The 19480-nt window shown below is 32.9% G+C and overlaps 1 protein-coding gene across 1 annotated transcript in view; it reads right to left on the minus strand.

The window, feature by feature from the left end:
* LOC139488876 (Ig-like and fibronectin type-III domain-containing protein 2) overlaps positions 1 to 19480 on the minus strand; it is a 104994-nt gene that overhangs the window by 16842 nt on the left and 68672 nt on the right. Inside the window, exons 33-36 of the mRNA XM_071274828.1 lie at positions 17515 to 17672; positions 12495 to 12633; positions 11624 to 11775; positions 4671 to 4806 (exon numbers count right to left, since the gene is read on the minus strand). Coding sequence (XP_071130929.1) covers positions 4671 to 4806; positions 11624 to 11775; positions 12495 to 12633; positions 17515 to 17672 — 585 coding nt within the window. The remainder of the gene's footprint in view (positions 1 to 4670; positions 4807 to 11623; positions 11776 to 12494; positions 12634 to 17514; positions 17673 to 19480) is intronic.

Raw genomic sequence — 19480 nt, forward strand, 5'->3', positions numbered from 1 at the left:
GCTATTGCACAATACTGTGCAATTGAAGATTTCTTGCTGTTGCACAATACTGCAATCGAAAATTTCTTGCTATTGCACAATACTGTGCAATTGAAGATTTCTTGCTATTGCTGAATACTGTGCAATTGAAAATTTCTTGCTATTGCACAATACTTAATATAATAATTTTGGATCCTGATTTGAACCAACTTGAAAACTGGGCCCATAATCAAAAATCTAAGTACATGTTTAGATTCAGCATATAAAAAAGCCCAAGAATTCAATTTTTGTTAAAATCAAACTTAGTTTAATTTTGGACCCTTTGGACTTTAATGTAGACCAATTTGAAAACGGGACCAAAAATTAAGAATCTACATACACAGTTAGATTTGGAATATCAAAGAACCCCAGTTATTCATTTTTTGATGAAATCAAACAAAGTTTAATTTTGGATCCCGATTTGAACCAACTTGAAAACTGGGCCAATAAATAAAAATCTAAGTACATTTTTAGATTCAGAATATCAAAGAACCCCAATTATTCAATTTTTGATGAAATCAAACAAAAGTTCAATTTTGAACCCTTTGGCCCCTTATTCCTAAACTGTTGGGACCAAAACCCCCAAAATCAAACCCAACCTTCCTTTTATGGTCATAAACCTTCTGTTTAAGTTTCATAGATTTCTATTTACTTATACTAAAGTTATGGTGCGAAAACCAAGAATAATGCTTATTTGGGCCCTTTTTTGGCCCCTAATTCCTAAACTATTGGGACCTCAACTCCCAAAATCAATCTCAACCTTCCTTTTGTGGTCATAAACCTTGTGTTTAAATTTCATTGATTTCTATTTACCTTATTTGGGCCCTTTTTTGGTCCCTAATTCCTGAACTGTTGGGACCAAAACTCCCAAAATCAATCCCAACCTTCCTTTTGTGGTCATAAACCTTGTGTCAAAGTTTCATAGATTTCTATTTAGTTAAACTAAAGTTATAGTGCGAAAACCAAGAAAATGCTTATTTGGGGCCTTTTTGGCCCCTAATTTCTAAAATGTTGGGACCATAACTCCCAAAATCAATCCCAACCTTCCTTTTGTGGTTATAAACCTTGTGTTAAAATTTCATAGATTTCTATTTACTTTTACAAGTTAGAGTGCGAAAACTAAAAGTATTCGGACGACGACGATGACGAAGCAGACGACGACGCCAACGTGATACCAATATACGACCAAAAAATATTCAAATTTTGCGGTCGTATAAAAACATGGAATAAAATTTTCAAGAACATTTAAGGCACATTGCAAATTTCTGTATACTGTACCAAAAAGTTTTTGTAGATTGTATTTGTGCTGTAAAATGTATTGTAATACAGTTTAAAGTTTTTATTATAATAATTAAACATGTGAAAATTTCGGTTCTATGTCTATATGTACTGTTCCTATGCTGGACTTTGTCCTACATAAAACCTTTTAATATAAAAATTCAAATGGATAGGAATATCAAAGAACTTATCAACATTAAAAATACCAGGGTAAGAAAAGGTAGAATGAGGAAAGCAACATTTAACATTTGCACATGCATGACAATAGCCTCAGATGGTTGGAGCTGTAATTTCAAGTCACAACAACTTACATATATCTAAGTATGACTATATATTAATTACAGTACTTTGCCATATGTGATCAGGAGTAAGCAAAATGGTAATGGCATGGCCCTTCATGAAACTGATCTATAAATAAATTTGTCTTTTGTTAATTTCCTTCTATCTTTTAAGAAATGAAGTTTTCTCATATTTTGTTTTTGATATTACATTCTCCCTACATGTGCATGTAAGTTTGGATTTACCATTATTCCCAGTCCTTTACTAGGCAACATGGCACCTCATGATAGGAACTCACCAAGGAGCAAAAAGAAATCAAAGTAGATATGGTAAATTATTAATTTTTAAGACACAAATAGAAAATGCCACTGGAATTATAGAAGAAAAATCTATAGAGTAGGCACTCTTGCCCCTTTGGAAGAAAATATTGTGACGAATGACTTTGCACTTGATTTCATGAAGACAATCAAAGGTAAGATTGATCTTGAGAAGAATAGTTTTGAAATTGATGGTACTCAGGTTATGTTGAAATATGAAGGAATATTCGGTTGTTTCAGAGTTATGCCAAAAATAAAGACTACACATCGGAGTCAACATCAAAAGTGTCCTTACAAAACACTTGCTACAGATGACTTAAAGGAGAACTTAGTAGAGTGTGACATTAAGGTCACTAATAAACGTTATACATGCACAGAAGGGGGTTGTTCATATATAAGCAACAGAAAAAGTAATGTTAAAAGACATAAGAAAGTACATACCAAAAATGAACCAAAAAGTAAAGTTATAATACCTGACATAGACTTGTCGTCAGACACAAATGAATGCCTCAGGAAAGATCTGGGACAGATAAGTGGTCCCATTAGTACAGGAGAAGAAACAAATTCAGATGAAAATAACAATGAAGATGAGACCAATAAGAATGATACTAAGATAGAAGCAAATCAGAAAGTTAAGGAAGCTACTAAGCATGATAAAGTAGGTCAGATAATAGAAGGAATGAAACAGGCTGGTAGGGTAGCTGTACAAGAAAACAATAAGGAAGTAAAATCTTTTATAGTTAGGGAGGATGTAGAAGTTGGTAGAATGATAAAAAAGATATATAAATTGAGTCCGAAGGATTTAAGACATGTGATACCAAGAGCCCCTACAAAAGTTGTTAATAGCGATAAAGGAGTAGAGATTGGAACGCAGGCATCTGCTCTAACAACTGTTAGAAGAACAGTTACCACCAAAACAACATACGAGGAAAACGGAAGAAATGTTGAAATAATTGAGGTAGTTGAACAGGTCCTTTAAGCGACCAAAATAGTAGTGATTAACACTTTATTGAAGCAAGGCATGCTTTAGGGGATAAAGTACTTTTGGAAAATAAATAAATATAACAAAACATGTATCTATTTTGTTTTATAAATATGTATGTGTCTGGTCGGATTGGGGACATAAACTCCAAGGCTGGTGTACATTGAATGTCACACTTTGTGCACCTTAAAGATCCCTTTGTAGCAGCAGTATCTTTTGGCATCGAGTTCGATAAGAGTAGGCTTCTTGTGAACAGCTACATAGGCAAAATTATTTCATACCGGTTATTTGGTTAGATAAGTACTTCCTGTGGCAGTTAAAATTATGGTGTTGTTGTATCATCATTTGATCATTGTCCCTTAGTTTATCGGGCAATGAATGTGTCGCAAATTTTTTAAAGTTGGAAAATGTATTTATACGAGTTTAGAAGGTAATTCCTGTTATAGGAATGATTCTGTCTTTGTAAGGAAAAACTTTTCGACTGACAATAAACTGCGAGGACGCATTTCTCGGATGCGCGGGTAATGTGACAAATGACTTTGGGACGACTATGCATTAACAAGGGCAAAGTCAGTAGTTACTGTCCCCTTTCGTATTTGAACCCTAAACATCAAAACATTGGAATTAAAAGGTACAGTTACTATTTCTTTATCTGTCTTAATACTTACCTTAAACTTCATCGTATTAATAAGTTACATTTCATTAAAGTTACAGTGAGGTTAATCATTTGATAACTTGCATTATTTCGGACTATATTCTACTTTCCAAATCAAGTAGTTATGCATATCTCTGACTATTTAATAAACTGGTAAATGAGTGAACCTCTATGAAGAATCTTCAGCGTGAGATGTAATAACAATATAATTGGTATTTTTATTGTCATCGGGTACCATAATATCTTCCTTGAGATAAGATATTATCGTTTAATTACTAGACATCCCTTGTTACTATGATATGCTCAATATGGCACAGTCCAATATGACACACCCTCGCTACTAGGAAATATAGGATAATGGTATTGTCCAATAGTGGTATATTGCAATCATTCAGGGGTATATAAACAGCTGTCAGCAGTCAGTCAGAGTCAGAGCACACGTATAAGTGATAGGATAAATACCTGCTTATTGTTCCAAACATTGGATTCACTGCTGAAGTGTTTCCAATAACTGAAACTTAGTAGAAGAATTATCTTAAGCTGTAAGTGAGCTGTATCGAGAGAAACGGAAGAGCTAAAGAGCTAAGAGAGCTTTGTTGATTGAAAGATATAGCGGAAAGAGCGACAATATTGTGAGCCAGTGGAGCTACAGCGCTAGTGAGTCTGTTGAGCTAAGAGCTACAGAGCTAGTGAGCAAGTAGATCATGCTATTTAATTGACCTATAGCGTCAGTAAGCCAGTAAGGCTGAATAGTAATTGAGCTGGAGGAGCTTTAATGAAAGAGAGAGTTAGACAGGAATTATAAACAAAGGAAAATATATATATACAGTTCTCAGATCTCGAGAATCAACTCGGGTACGAACCCCAGACACGTTACAATATGAAAAGTGATAAATAACTTCTGTGCTGGCCCATTTTCTTCTTTTTCTTCTTGCCTATTACTTTCCATATCACTAAAGAGAACAATTGACCTTGTAACGTATCTTTTTGAAAGCACACTTTTATTTTTTTATTAATATGTTTGTAAAATATGGGTAGTAGTTGCAAATTTATTCATTAACCCTTTTACTTTTTGCCTTGTGCAAACTGATTTATAGCAGAGTAAAGTACATAAATATAAAAGTAAGTATCTTCTACCTACCTGTCTTAACCCTGATAACATTGGACTTGTCTCCTATACCATTTATCTTTGTTCTTCCAGCAACATATATTTCATATTCAGTACTAAGAGACAGTAACCTCAATGTGGTTTTAGTTGATGGTACTGGCACTACTAACTGTAAATAATATCATCAATATTTATATTTTATTGTTCTTTTTAACTGTTAATAATAATTAGGGATGTCAAAAGATCTGAAATTGAATACTCGGATACTCGGTCATACTACTTGAGTACTCGCAAGTACTCGCGTACTCGCGAGTACTCGGCTGAATCTTAAACGTCTATTGAACAGTTTAGATTTGGGATGCAGTGTGTTTCTTTTTACCTTTCATAAACATACTACAAACATAGCTTGATCCAATGTTTTTTGTGTCAATTAAACAATGAACTCCCGATTGCTGTTTCTACAAAAAGAACTATCATAATAACAATTATTGTTTGTGTACAAGTGTGTTCAGGAACCAAATTCAAATAAAATCAAAAATGTTTGCATATAAAGTCCGACAAAGTAGACAATATATGTATCATATGTTCCTGAGAAGTTCGTATTTTTTTTATAATACTACGCGTCTATTAAATTGTCAACAGCAAATTGACAAATCGACTTCAAATTACTTCTGCTTTTTCGTAATGCTCAGTCTTACTTTTTCTGTGTTCTGTTATTTTGCACTATCGTTTGTCTGATTTCTTTTTTTTAGCCATGATGTTGTCACTTTAATTTCGACTTTTGTGTTTCAATGTCGCTCTCGTACTTTCGCCTATCTTTCAATTGTAAATTAAACAATTATAGTTAAGTTTCAAACACAGAGTAATTAAACTGAATTAAATGTATATCTCATACCAATGTGATGAGTAAATTATTAATCAATGAAATTGTTGATCCGTTAAAATTGTCTCTAATCAGTTGCGTAGGGATCACAGCAGGTACCTTTGAATGCTTGAATGGTTTTTTTTTGTTCTTGTTTAGAAATATGATCTGGTCAATAATTTCAGACGATAGATTGGGTTGACTGTTAATTTTTTGTTACAAGTAGTACACATGAAAACATTCCCTCGGAAGGAAAGGACGTTGCTGGTACTACTATAACAAATAGTATCGCAAGGTTAAACATATTTATGTTGTTCATTGATTTTAAAAAATGTATTTAGTGATTACGAATGGGATAGTTCAACGACACTAAAGTGAGTGGAAATGTGAAGAGAATTATCTCAAGACGTATAACAGACAATCGAGTATCCGAGTACTAAAACTGTACTCGAGTACTCTGCCTTTCGAGCGAGTACCCGAGTACTCGAGTACTCGTTGCCATCCCTAATAATAATAGAAGTGTTTTACAGTCTCTTTTTGATTGAAGGGGTTATAAAATAACAAACTTTTGTTCAATTCTGTTAAAGTAATAAGATTTGACAAATTTGATCAGAAAAGATTTAAACAGAAGACAATTCAAAAGTAAAAAACAATTATGATATCAACAACAAATATAAATTGGCCATTTAAAAATCTGAATTATATTTTTAATAGCACACATACACTGTATATTTTGACTAACTATCTATATATAACTAAAATGACACAATTTTCATAATGTGGTATGAATGAGAGGGCAGAATCAATTTGCGCCAATTGCAGTTTTGAAAAGGTATTAATTGCGCCACTCTCTTTTATTTTGATGGTATTAACTGCGCCAATAAATGAAATGAAATTGCACCACATTTACCTGTAAATATATTTTACTTATATCATAACTGTACATGATTTACCTATATCATACATGTACTATTATTTAAATTTCCACTTAAGATTTAATTGAAATTGAAACTCATCAAATTTAAGAAAACTCCCCAAAAAATAAATTGTTTAGTAATAGAATATTTTTTCACGAGTCAAGAGTGTCTGATATACCATTCAAGAAAATAGAGTCTGATAGAGGAAAAACCGGTCATCAAAGTTGAAGAACACAAAATTCCGTCAGGCATTTGTACAGAAAACTGGAGAAATAAGGTGGAGATGTAACAGTTAAGGAAAACTGGAGAAATAAGGTGGAGATGTACAGTTAAGTCGTGTTGTGCTAGGTTATTCACAGATGAATCGTGTACAATTATTTTGATTGGAGAATTAGATTATATGTCATGAAACAAAAGTCCAGAAATAAGAACATCAAATTTTGAGAACTGTGTGCAAAAGAAAAGCAACGGATATGCTGCCAGAGCGTCCTTCAAAAATAAAAAAATTCAGAGCTCTTCAAAATTGAAGAAGAAAATTTAGAAAAGAAAGATTTAAAATATGTGCGTCAGTCAATGTATATGGAGAGAATAAAACTGCATCCGGCTCAACCTAAAAGTCAAGCAGAATTTCACAGAATATTGGATGATATTGGTGTTGTTAAACAAAGATAATGACTTTGTATTGTGTAACGAGCCAGAAAGCGGGATAATTTTATTAGGATGATTGTTTCATTGGCGCAAATGATACCTATAGTTTTGAAAATTAGGTGGCGCAAAAGAAGTATTGGCGCAATTAAGTTGTGGCGCAAATGAGTTACTTTTTGGCGCAAAAAGATATCGCCTGAATGAGATTACCTGTAATCTACCTGTACACAATCAATCTGGGCAAATGAAAGATGAAATCAATGAAAATTAAATACAGATCGGCGCAAATGCAAAATCCGAGATAAAAATTCACCTGTTGTAAAATCAAAACAAATCTAAATTAAAAACCTCTTTTTAAGGTCTTTCCACCAAAAAACATTTATTCAAATATGAAAGTAGTAAAATTAAAGAACCCTTAGTGAGCACGCTCACATACCCCACGTCCCCACATTGTCATTGGAGAAATTAAATAAGTATAAGAAAAAAAAATTGTATAAGAAAAAATACTGAATAATAATTTCCTGTCAATATACACATCTACATAGTATGTCCTTATTATCTACAAAATTTCATGAAATTCTGTTGTGTGTTTTCAGAGGAGTTGAGATGACAAACTGTTGCAGAAGTACATTGAAGCAAATAAGTTCAAAGGGGCATAACTCCTAGAAAAAAAATTGAATCGTAATTTCCTGTTGATATGCACATCTACGTAGTATGTCCTTATTATCAACAAAGTTTCATGAAATTCTGTTGTGTGGTTTGAGAGGAGTTGAGATTACAAACTGTTGAAGTAGTACCTTAAAGCAAATAAGTTCAAAGAGGTGTAACTTCTAGAAAAACAATTGAATCGTGATTTCCTGTCGATATGCACATCTACATAGTATGTCTTTATTATCTGAAAAGGTTTTGTAAAATTCTGTTGTGTGGTTTGAGAGGAGTTGCGATGACAAACTGTTGCAGTAGCACATTAAAGTAAATAAGTTCAAAGGGGCGTAACTCCTAGAAAAAAAATTGAATCGCAATTTCCTGTCGATATGCACAACTACATAGCATGTCCTTATTATCTGAAAAGGTTTTGTGAAATTCTGTTGTGTGGTTTGAGAGGAGTTGCGATGACAAACTGTTGCAGTAGTACCTTAAAGTAAATAAGTTCAAAGGGGCGTAACTCCAAGAAAAAAAGTTGAATCGCAATTTCCTGTCGATATGCACAACTACATAGTATGTCCTTATTATCTGAAAAGGTTTCGTGAAATTCTGTTGTGTGGTTTGAGAGGAGTTGCGATGACAAACTGTTGCAGTAGTACATTAAAGTAAATAAGTTCAAAGGGGCGTAACTCCTAGAAACAAAATTGAATCGCAATTTCCTGTCGATATGCACAACTACATAGTATGTCCTTATTATCTGAAAAGGTTTCGTGAAATTCTGTTGAGCGGTTTGAGAGGAGTTGCGATGACAAGAAACAGGACTGACGGACGGACGGACGGACAGATGGGTCAAAAACATTATACCCTCCGCAACCCGTTGTGTGGGGTATAATTAGGTTTAAAATGTCATTTCAATAGTCAAATGATAGCTTATTGTACGCTGATTAAAAAATATATGGTTCTTTTCAATATTTTTTTAAATAAGGGAGATAATTTGTTACTTCCTATACTCTTTGCATATTTACTTGACACTTATTCCAAAAATATCTGATTCTATATACTTTTATTTAAATAAGGTATGAAAAAATAACTACTTCCGCTTTACACAAGGTCACTTACAGTTGTTTTTTTCAAGGTTAAATGGTTTGAAAGCTATTGCAAAAGGTCCCATGGCTTTATCATGTATACACATGAGATAAAAGAAAAGGTCACAAAATCTAGAACGTCAAATCAATATATAACCTTGAGATAAATTTCAAGGTTACAAGCCAAGGACCTCAAATAAAAAAACCAAAGGTCTTAATTATATTTGGTTAATGAGTTATATTACCAAAAGCATATTTTTAAATACAAGAGGGGAGAATACTTTTGCATTCAACATACCTTTGCAAACAAAATTTACATGTTACGACATGTCGCAACTAACAATTAAGTAAAATTAATTTGTCGATATCTTATACAGTTTTTGGATATAAATGAAAATAAGCCAAAATCAAAATTTAGAATATAACCTTGACCTAATTTTCATTATTTTGGACCAAGGACCTTAAATCAAAAGATCCTTGGTCTCTATCACTTATGGTTTACAAGATAGAAATGCATATTACTTATATCAAATGCATAAGGGGAAATAACTCTCATATGGAGTGTTCATATCACTACGGTAAAAATGCAACACATCATGCGAAAGATATAACGAGCAATTTTATAAAATAAATTAGTCGTAATCTTTTACGGATGGAAGGAGTTGTGGACACAAGGAAAACAATGTTTTGGCGAGATAACTCTTTCAAAGAAAAGTATTCGGTTACGCAGGGCATACCTGCCAACCTCTGAAACCTTCAAAGAGGGAGATCTCCCTCTCAGCTAGGACAGCTGAGGGGGAGATTTTGTGAGAACGACCTTTTCAACTGAAATATATGACCTGTTTATTCATTTTTCTTCAAACACATATATCAGAGTTTATAGATATTATTCTTTTAAATATGATTATATTCTATTTAAACTATGTTGGTTTGTATAATTCCTTTGTCATTTTTACTCATTAGCATTTTCAGTCAAATTAGTACTGTTTTCATAGAGTGACAGATGCACAACAAATGGAAGTGTTTAACGACCTTGACTGGCTATACACCTCTCACACGGTCGGTTTTACATAGCTAATAAATTTCAATCCAAACATTGAATAGAAGTATAGATCTATAAATGATTTTCAAATATAATTATTTTTTTGTCTTAAGGCATACAAAATCATTTAATTAGCATCCTTTTTTATCCTTTGTTCAATTTGTATTTAGTTTATATTGTTTGATCAATTCACATTATTTTAAGAAGGATAACTTAAAACAGGATTAATCAGAAGAGGTAATCCGAAATTTCTTTGACACCAAGCAAATGGGGTTAATGATCAATAATTAGTATTATGTTTGACACCCAAGCTAACAATTTAAGCCATTTAATTAATCATGGTCTGTGATTTACCATGTTTACAGGTAAGAAAAACCCTCAGCAGTGACACAAAAACGTAATTAATGTTGACTTATCATACAAGGCTAAAGTATACAAAAGCTAAAGATTCTATACTCCCGCGTGGGAGGGTACCGGCAAGTGGGAGATTTCCTGAATTTTGGCAGTTAAGTGGGAGTCTCCCGCTCAAAACGGGAGGGTTGGCAGGTATGACACTGGGTAAATTTCAAAGGCGCATAAACTGTTCGTTATCATATACCAAATATCTAAGAGACATATTGTGAAACAAATATTTATCGCACGAACAAAATTAGGCAGAAAAAAATAAATAATCAGAAGAAATACAATATGGTTTTCCAAAGAAAAGTGGAAAGACCTAATTACTTAAGTTGAGATAACTGGAGTTCTTACAATTAAAATTCATTAATTACTAAAAATAAAAGGATGACAATAATAATGATAAATTTACAATAATTGAATGCTAAGCAGATGACCTCCATCACAAATGTCTCTTAGAACTTTTCATTCAGCTAGCGATTCCATAATTTATAGTGACTGACCTTTGTAAATATTAGTGTATTGATTTTTATTTAATGTTTTGTATTTATAAATAAATATGGAAATTAAAAACACAATTATTAATTGTCATATTGGGGAAAAAAGGTCACACTGTTCAAAATATCTAGTTTACACAAATCTCTTTCCCTAATCTATGCATTCAAACCTTAGATAATTCTAATACTTTCATCATGTCCCTTTGTCTTAGACTTAACACGATGCAACTGTATTTTGAAGAGCCTTCTGAATATGTTTAACAATTAAAGAGACAATATCTTTTAATTTCAACATTACAGTTCATTCCTACAAAAACAACTCCTAACCATAGCCTGAAGTAATTTTGTTAAGTTTGTTTTTATATCAATAAAAACTGTAAGATATTTTATTTACACCTCCATCTGCAGATAAGCCCAATATGTTGAAACTGTTGGAGAATCCAAGTTGACAGATGGGCAAAGCAATTGTTTAAGAAGAATAGACACATTAATATACATTCTACCACTGTATCAAGTGTGATACAATAATTATTCACTCCATACACTCAACTTTTCAAATCTATAACTCAAGGATCGCAAAGGTTTTTAAATATTTAAAATTAAACTGTCCAAAGTGGATAAATATGGTTTTGCACACTTATATGGATGGTGGAGTTAATCCTCCTATTTCTAATTATGTGCTAAATGATGTTGTCTTTCTATATGAAGTCATAAAGAGATGTGAACAAGGCAACAATTAAAGGAAAATCAACAGAAAAAGAATAAAAGTGGAATAGACACAAATTGTTTCCACATTTGTTGTTAGAGACATTATTAAATATGGTAAATCTCTTGGAATCAATCTGTATTTTGACATACAGCAACACCACTTTTATTCAAAATATACTATATTCTTACTTCTTTTGGGATTTTATTTTCTATTCCAATTTTATAAAAGACAACATAATCAGCTATGTTAGCAATATACTCTGGAGCAGTCCATGTCAGTTCTATAGTATTCCCAGTTATAGCTCCAGCCTGCAGATCTTTTGGAGCCAATGGTAGAAAATCTTTAAAATAAAAAAAAATGAATTATAAAACAACATTGATTATATTAATTAATGATTATAGATAAAAGTATACTGTCTGCACTCATATATATGTGTTGACTGTATGTAATTTAAATAGGATAATAAAATAAAATTGAGAACGGAAAAGGGGAATATGTCAAAGAGACAACATCCCCACCAAAGAGCAGATTACAGCTGAAGGCCACCAATGGGTCTTCAATGCAACTAGAAAATCACTCACCCAGAGATGAGCCTTTGATGTAAACATTACAATCAATCAAAACACTAAATATAGTTGACCTATTGCTTATAGTATCTAAGAAACAAACTTAACCAGGAAAACTTAACATTAACCGATGAACTATGAAAATGAGGTCAAGGTCAGATGATACCTTCCAGACAGACATATACACCTTACAAGGTTTCCTTTTTCTTATTTGATGGTTATTTCTTCCAAACATGGGCTTTGCTCATTGTTGAAGGACAAACAGTGACCTAAAATTATTAATTTGTGGATCATTCGGTCTCATGTGAAGAGTTGTCTCTTTGGCAATCATACCACATCTTCTTTTTTATATATACTCCAAAAAATTTAACACAAAGCCATATGATATATGTAAATCATTCTCCCTGAATGTTCTCCTCATTATATCAAATTGAGTTACTTCAACAATTACATAAATGGTACATGAAATTGGTATCTGATGGTATTCACTAACCTGATACGGTAAGTGGAGCACGAGGTCCAGCTGGTAAACTGTTTCCATGAGAGTTACCTGCAGTTACCCAGATGTAATATGAAATACCATTGCTTTCTTGTGGTATCTTTATTGAGTTGATATTTGTTATTGTTTTATCCTGTAAGTATAAAAAATGAAATTACATGGTTCTGTTTAAATATATCTACATTTGTGTATCTTACATCATGATGCATGTAGCTGCTATATATACCATTTACATATTAAAATGTGGATTCATTATCAATGCATACCTGCCAACTTTCACGATTTAGGCGTGTATGTCACGATTTTGACCCTTTGTCATGATTGCACGATCGTGATCGTGAAAAACCCTCTAAAACACGATTTTGTGAAAATCTACACGAAAAATATGATGGTTCCCGATTTTGAACTGTGTCCAAGGAAGACATTCGTGTTCAGCCAATCAAATTCTATGTTTCTTATGATCAAATTAATCAGCCAATCAAAAACGTTTGCTCTCAAGAAAATTCTAACATCCTAGATTTTGAACTTGTGTTGAATCCTCTGTTTTTTAAAATCGTGAACATGGCAAATGGTTTTTCACCTGTAAGGAGGTTCTTACACAGAATAAGAATAAAAGCATGGCTGATTGACAAACTTCAATGATGCAGTACTACCATAAAGATAATAAATAGTAGTTTATTCACTAATTTATTGATATTACACTTGATGTAACAAATGTTATTTATGTATTTAATTAAAATACCAAATCATTTAATGTACTATTCTTTATTTTTCACATGGACAAAACAAAAAAACCCACATGAGGATCCCTTAAATGAGGGACTTGCCTTAGTCAAGGGGTCATTTTACTTCTGTGAAAAATAAAAATGAAAAATGTAGATTTTTATTTAACTTACATGTAAAAATGGGAAATTCTGACATTATATTTAGAACTACTTTTCTAAATGTAGGGTCCAATTATTTTGAAAAATAAAGAAGATATACATGATATATTAGGCCAAGAACATACCAAAATTATTGGACATGTGTTGACCATATTATACCAGATAGATCATAAGATGTATAATTCTTTGGGAAAAGTTTCTTCAAATAATATGAATATGTGCTCATTTTTACTAAACTAGAGGCTCTAAAGAGCCTGTGTCGCTCACCTTGGTCTATGTGCATATTAAACAAAGGACACAAATGGATTCATGACAAAATTGTATTTTGGTGATGGTGATGTGTTTGAAGTTCTTACTTTACTGAACGATTTTGCTTCTTACAATTATATCAGAGAACTATATTTGGTAAAAATTTACATATATTTACCAAATTAATGAAAATTGTTAAAAATTGACTATAAAGGGCAATAACTCCTTAAGGGGTCAATTGACCATTTAGGTCATGTTGACTTATTTGTAGATCTTACTTTGCTGAACATTATTGCTGTTTACAGTTTATCGCTATCTATAATAGTATTCAAGATAACCAAAAACGGCAAAATTTCTTTAAAAATTACCAATTGGAGGGCAGCAACCCAACAACCAGTTGTCCAATTCATCTGAAAAATTCAGGGCAGATAGATATTGACTTGATTAACAATTTAACTTCTTGTCAGATTTGCTCTAGATGCTTTGAATTCATAGTTATAAGCCAAAAACTGCATTTTACCCCTATGTTCTATTTTTAGCCGTGGCGGCCATCTTGGTTGAATGGCCAGGTCATCGGACACATTTTTCAAACTAGATACCCCAAAGATGATTGTGGCCTAGTAGTTTCAGTGGAGATTTTGTAAAAGATTACTTAGATTTATGAAAAATGGTTAAAGATTGACTATAAAGGGCAATAACTCCTAAAGGGGTCAACTGACCATTTTGGTCATGTTGACTTATTTGTAGATCTTACTTTGCTGAACATTATTGCTGTTTACAATTTATCTCTATCTATAATAATATTCAAGATAATAACCAAAAACAGCAAAATTTCCTCAAAATTACCAATTCAGGGGCAGCAACCCAACAACCGATTGACCGATTCATCTGAAAATTTCAGGGCAGATAGATCTTGACCTGATAAACATTTTTATCCCATGTCAGATTTCCTCAAAATGCTTTGGTTTTTGAGTTATAAGCCAAAAACTGCATTTTACCCCTATGTTCTATTTTTAGCGGTGGCGGCCATCTTGGTTGGTTGACCAGGTCACGCCACACATTTTTTAAACTAGATACCCCAAAGATGATTGTGGCCAAGTTTGGATTAATTTGGCCCAGTAGTTTCAGAGGAGAAGATTTTTGTAAAAGATTAATTTAATTTATGAAAAATGGTTAAAATTGACTATAAAGGGCAATAACTCCTAAACGGGTCAACTGACCATTTTGGTCATGTTGACTTATTTGTAGATCTTACTTTGCTGAACATTATTGCTGTTTACAGTTTATCTCTATCTATAATAATATTCAAGATAATAACCAAAAACAGCAAAATTTCCTCAAAATTACCAATTCAGGGGCAGCAACCCAACAACCGATTGACTGATTCATCTGAAAATTTCAGGGCAGATAGATCTTGACCTGATAAACATTTTTACCCCTGTCAGATTTGCTCTAAATGCTTTGGTTTTTGAGTTATAAGCCAAAAACTGCATTTTACCCCTATGTTCTATTTTTAGCCGTGGCGGCCATCTTGGTTGGTTGACCGGGTCACGCCACACATTTTTTAAACTAGATACCCCAATGATGATTGTGGCCAAGTTTGGTTTGATTTGGCCCAGTAGTTTCAGAGGAGAAGATTTTTGTAAAAGTTAACGACGACGGACGACGGACAACGGACGACGACGGACGACGGACGCCAAGTGATGAGAAAAGCTCACTTGGCCCTTCGGGCCAGGTGAGCTAAAAAGTGGTTTTTAATGTCCTTACATTGAGGGGATACCCCTATGTGTTGTTCCCAACCTGATAAAGGTCTTTCTTTGTGCATTATTTTAAATTGGAAAAGTCTACAATTATTTAATATCCTTACACATGAAATTAATTCCTGGTCTTGCAGCTACATGTTCATCTTTTCTACTGATATATAATAACTAGAATCATGCAAATAAACTTAAGAAAAAGGCATGTAAGCTCATCTTACAAATATGACACTTTTTCTATACCACAAAACAGCACACGCAAAATAGTCGTCGCAAAGAATTGTAACCCTTGAAATTGTTGTCGCGCACTAAAACCCCCATGGGGACTTTCAAAACTTGGCAGGTATGAGCAAACAACAATCAATCAATCAATAGTGTCATTTTGTAAGTAAAGACAGAAAAGTATTTTTTTTTTTCATTTTCCTATACCGGTATATATTTGCAAAATTATAAATAAATACACAGGACTAAATTCTATATGAATGAATATGTTTTCACTTAATTTTGAACAAGTTTAACTTTTACTAAATATAATATAAAACTAACAAATATCAATTCTTATTGGGTATATGAAGCCAACAATTACCAACAACACAAATGTAACTAGACAGGCATTAGATTGGAATGTACAGGGCCATCGTAAAAGAGGGCGACCAAAATCCACCTGGCGCAGAGATCTAACATCTGATCTACAGAAAATTGGAAAAACATGGGGAGAAGCAAGGAAAATAGCCAAGGACAAGAAAAGATGGAAAGCTACTATGGTCGCCCTATGTACCCCATGTCAGGAAGTGGATTAAGTCAAGTAAGTCAAGCTAACACTCAGGTTAAACAAGTGAAACTGCGAGCTACTGCTCACTGATGATACCCCCGCCGCAAGTGGATAATATTAATAGTGTAAAAATATGCAAGTGTTCGGTAAACAGGAAGTTGTCGAGTGATGAATCTGAAAACGCATCACACGGTATAGCTGACTTATAAAAATCCTGAAACCAAATTTCAGAAATCCTTGTATTGTAGTTCCTGAGAAAAATGTGACGAAAATTTTTAACTTGGTTATCATGTGTAAAATCATACAAGTGTTCGGTAAACAGGAAGAAGTCGAGTGATGAATCTGAAAACGCATCACACGGTATAGCTGACTTATATAAATCCTGAAACCAGATTTCAGAAATCCTTGTATTGTAGTTCCTGAGAAAAATGTGACGAAAATTTTCAACTTGGCTATCATGTGTAAAATCATACAAGTGTTTGGTAAACAGGAAGTTGTCAAGTGATGAATCTGAAAACGCATCACACGGTATAGCTGACTTATATAAATCCTGAAACCAAATTTCAGAAATCCTTGTATTGTAGTTCCTGAGAAAAATGTGACGAAAATTTTCAACTTGGCTATCATGTGTAAAATCAGACAAGTGTTCGGTAAACAGGAAGTTGTCAAGTGATGAATCTGAAAACGCATCACACGGTGTGGCTGACATATATAAATGTTGATACCAAATTACAGAAAGGGTGGATGTGTAGTTCCTGAGAAAAATGTGACGAAAGTTTCATGGGACGGACTGACTGACGGATGGACTGATGGACGGACAGACTGACAGACAGAGGTAAAACAGTATACCCCCCCCTTTTTTAAAGCGGGGGTATAATAATCGAATATAAATGCCCAACCCATGGTTAAATGAAAACAAATCTACGGCTGCCATGAATTATTTCTTAAACAATGCAGACTCAATAAAATATATCAGCATTTCAACCTCGTGCAATTTTTTTTTCTAGGTTCGTTTGATTTCATGTTATTATGATGAAGATTTAAGGTTATATAAATAAGGAATGTGTCCATGGAACAGATGATGCCCCCGCTTGCATATCATATAAAGTTATGAAGGGACATAACTAAAAAACGGTAAAAGTGATGCTACCCAAATTTGAACTTGATTTGTGTTTTGTGGTAATAGTTATTTTGCATTAGATTAATAACATTTGATTGAGGCAAACTAAAGTTAAAGACTGGAAACAAAAAAATGCAGCAATTTTACCATCATATATTGTGGTAATAGACAGGCTTTAATACAGATGATTGCTAACCAACTGTACCATTCTATTCCATGGCAATAAACTTACAACAGTGATGTGTTGCACGGTGGCGTCCCTGGAACTGTTGTAGTAGATATCATATTCAGTCACTTCTGCAGTACCATTCTTAGGTGGGTCCCAGTAAACATGGATCCTATCACTTTCTTGAACAACTCGAACATTCCAAGGTGCATATGGAATAAGTACTGAAATATAAAATAACTTCTTTTATCTAATATACAATGCTGAATAACATAATAAGAGGACATGGTATGATTGCCTATGAAACAACTATAAACCAGAGATGAAATGTCATAGAATAAGGTCACCTTTCTTGTGGTCAATGATAACTCTTTGGACAATGCAATGTCAAATTATTATTTTCCAACAATTTTGGGACATTTTTCACAAATAATATTATGACAGAACTGTTAAACTGGGTTTTCAAGAACTTATTTAAATATTTTTAATGGTAAATATTTTTTTTTGTAAAAGCCTAATTGTACATAGATTTGAATATAACTAATATCAATAAAATAGAGAATGGAAATTGGGAATGTGTCAAAGAAACAACAACCCAGACTAAAGCGCAGAAAACAGCCGTAGTCCACCAATTGGTCTTCAATGCAGTTAGAAAATCATACACCCTGAGATGGGCCTCAGCTGGCCCCTAAATAAATGTGTTCTAGTTCAGAGAAAATGGACTTCATACTAAACTCCAAAACATATAAATGAACTAAAATTAAAAAAAAAATACAAGACTTACAAAGGTCAGTGGCTCCTGACTTTAGATAGGCACATAAATGGATTGGAGTTAAAACTTGTTTTGTGAGATCTCAACCCTCCCCCTATACCTCTAGCCAATGTAGAATAAAGAATCACACAGTAATATGCAAAACTCAATTTAAAAAAAAGTCTGATTCCAATGTCAGAATAGGTAATTAAAGAAACAAAGCAAAATGACGATAATACATTAATTAACAAGGACTACCAACAGTTACTGACATGCCAGCTCTAGACCTCAATTAAACTGATTGAAAGATTATGTCTTCATCATATAAAAATCAAGCACAATCCTTCCCGCTAGCTGGTTTAGTATCATTCAATTTTAAAATATATGTGAAAAACATAACCTGTATCATGCCAAAAACTGGTTTTAAAATAAATACGTTTATTTCTGATGCAAAGACCCTAAGAGTGAATCAACATCAATACCAAAATATGTCATCCTTAATGACCTAATAACAGTATCGTAACTATATCCCTTCTGAATAAGTCTGTTGAAAGGATTGGTTAGCTTTTGGGGTGAATGCTGAGTTTATGTAATGTTAATAACTGCATTACTGGGGAAAAAAATAGGTCCATTTTAATGAATATACGCAAAAGGATTTGTTTTACAAAAGTTACTTCTTTAAAATTATCTTATGATCATAAGCAAGCTTCTGTTCAAGTTTGGTAGAAATCCAGGATAATTTAAGAAAGTTATCAAAATTGAAAGAACTTTAACCACATAGTGAATATTTGTGGACGCTGCTGAAGACAGAATGGTTTGCTATGTCTCGCTTGTGATACAAAAGTCGCAGGCTCGACTAAAAGAAACAGAAATTGAATAACAACATTGAAAGTAAAACAAAAGAGATGGACCGATTAGTTACTTATTCAATCCACAAAAAGATGATTATCATACAAATAAAAACGATGATAAAATTTTGTTACAGGTTTATAAGCCTAAGTTTGAAGGTCTTGAAAAACTCATAAAAAAGAGAAATACAAAAATATGAAATGTGACTCTTAACCCCCTCAAATTGTATAAATTGGTTTGTGAAAAATGTCAACTTCATCGCAACAGTCTGACAAAAGAAGTCGTAAATAAACCTATTTCGTAAAAGGAATTTAACTTATGTCATTGAGCAAGTTTATATGCAAAGTATGTCTGATGGAGATTTTGATTTAAAGAAATTAAAAGATTTTAAGAATTATCAAGATTATTCAACCAAAAATGGCATTATCCAAT

Source organism: Mytilus edulis, chromosome 9 (assembly GCF_963676685.1).
Source record: "Mytilus edulis chromosome 9, xbMytEdul2.2, whole genome shotgun sequence".
In the NCBI taxonomy this organism is placed as follows: domain Eukaryota; kingdom Metazoa; phylum Mollusca; class Bivalvia; order Mytilida; family Mytilidae; genus Mytilus; species Mytilus edulis.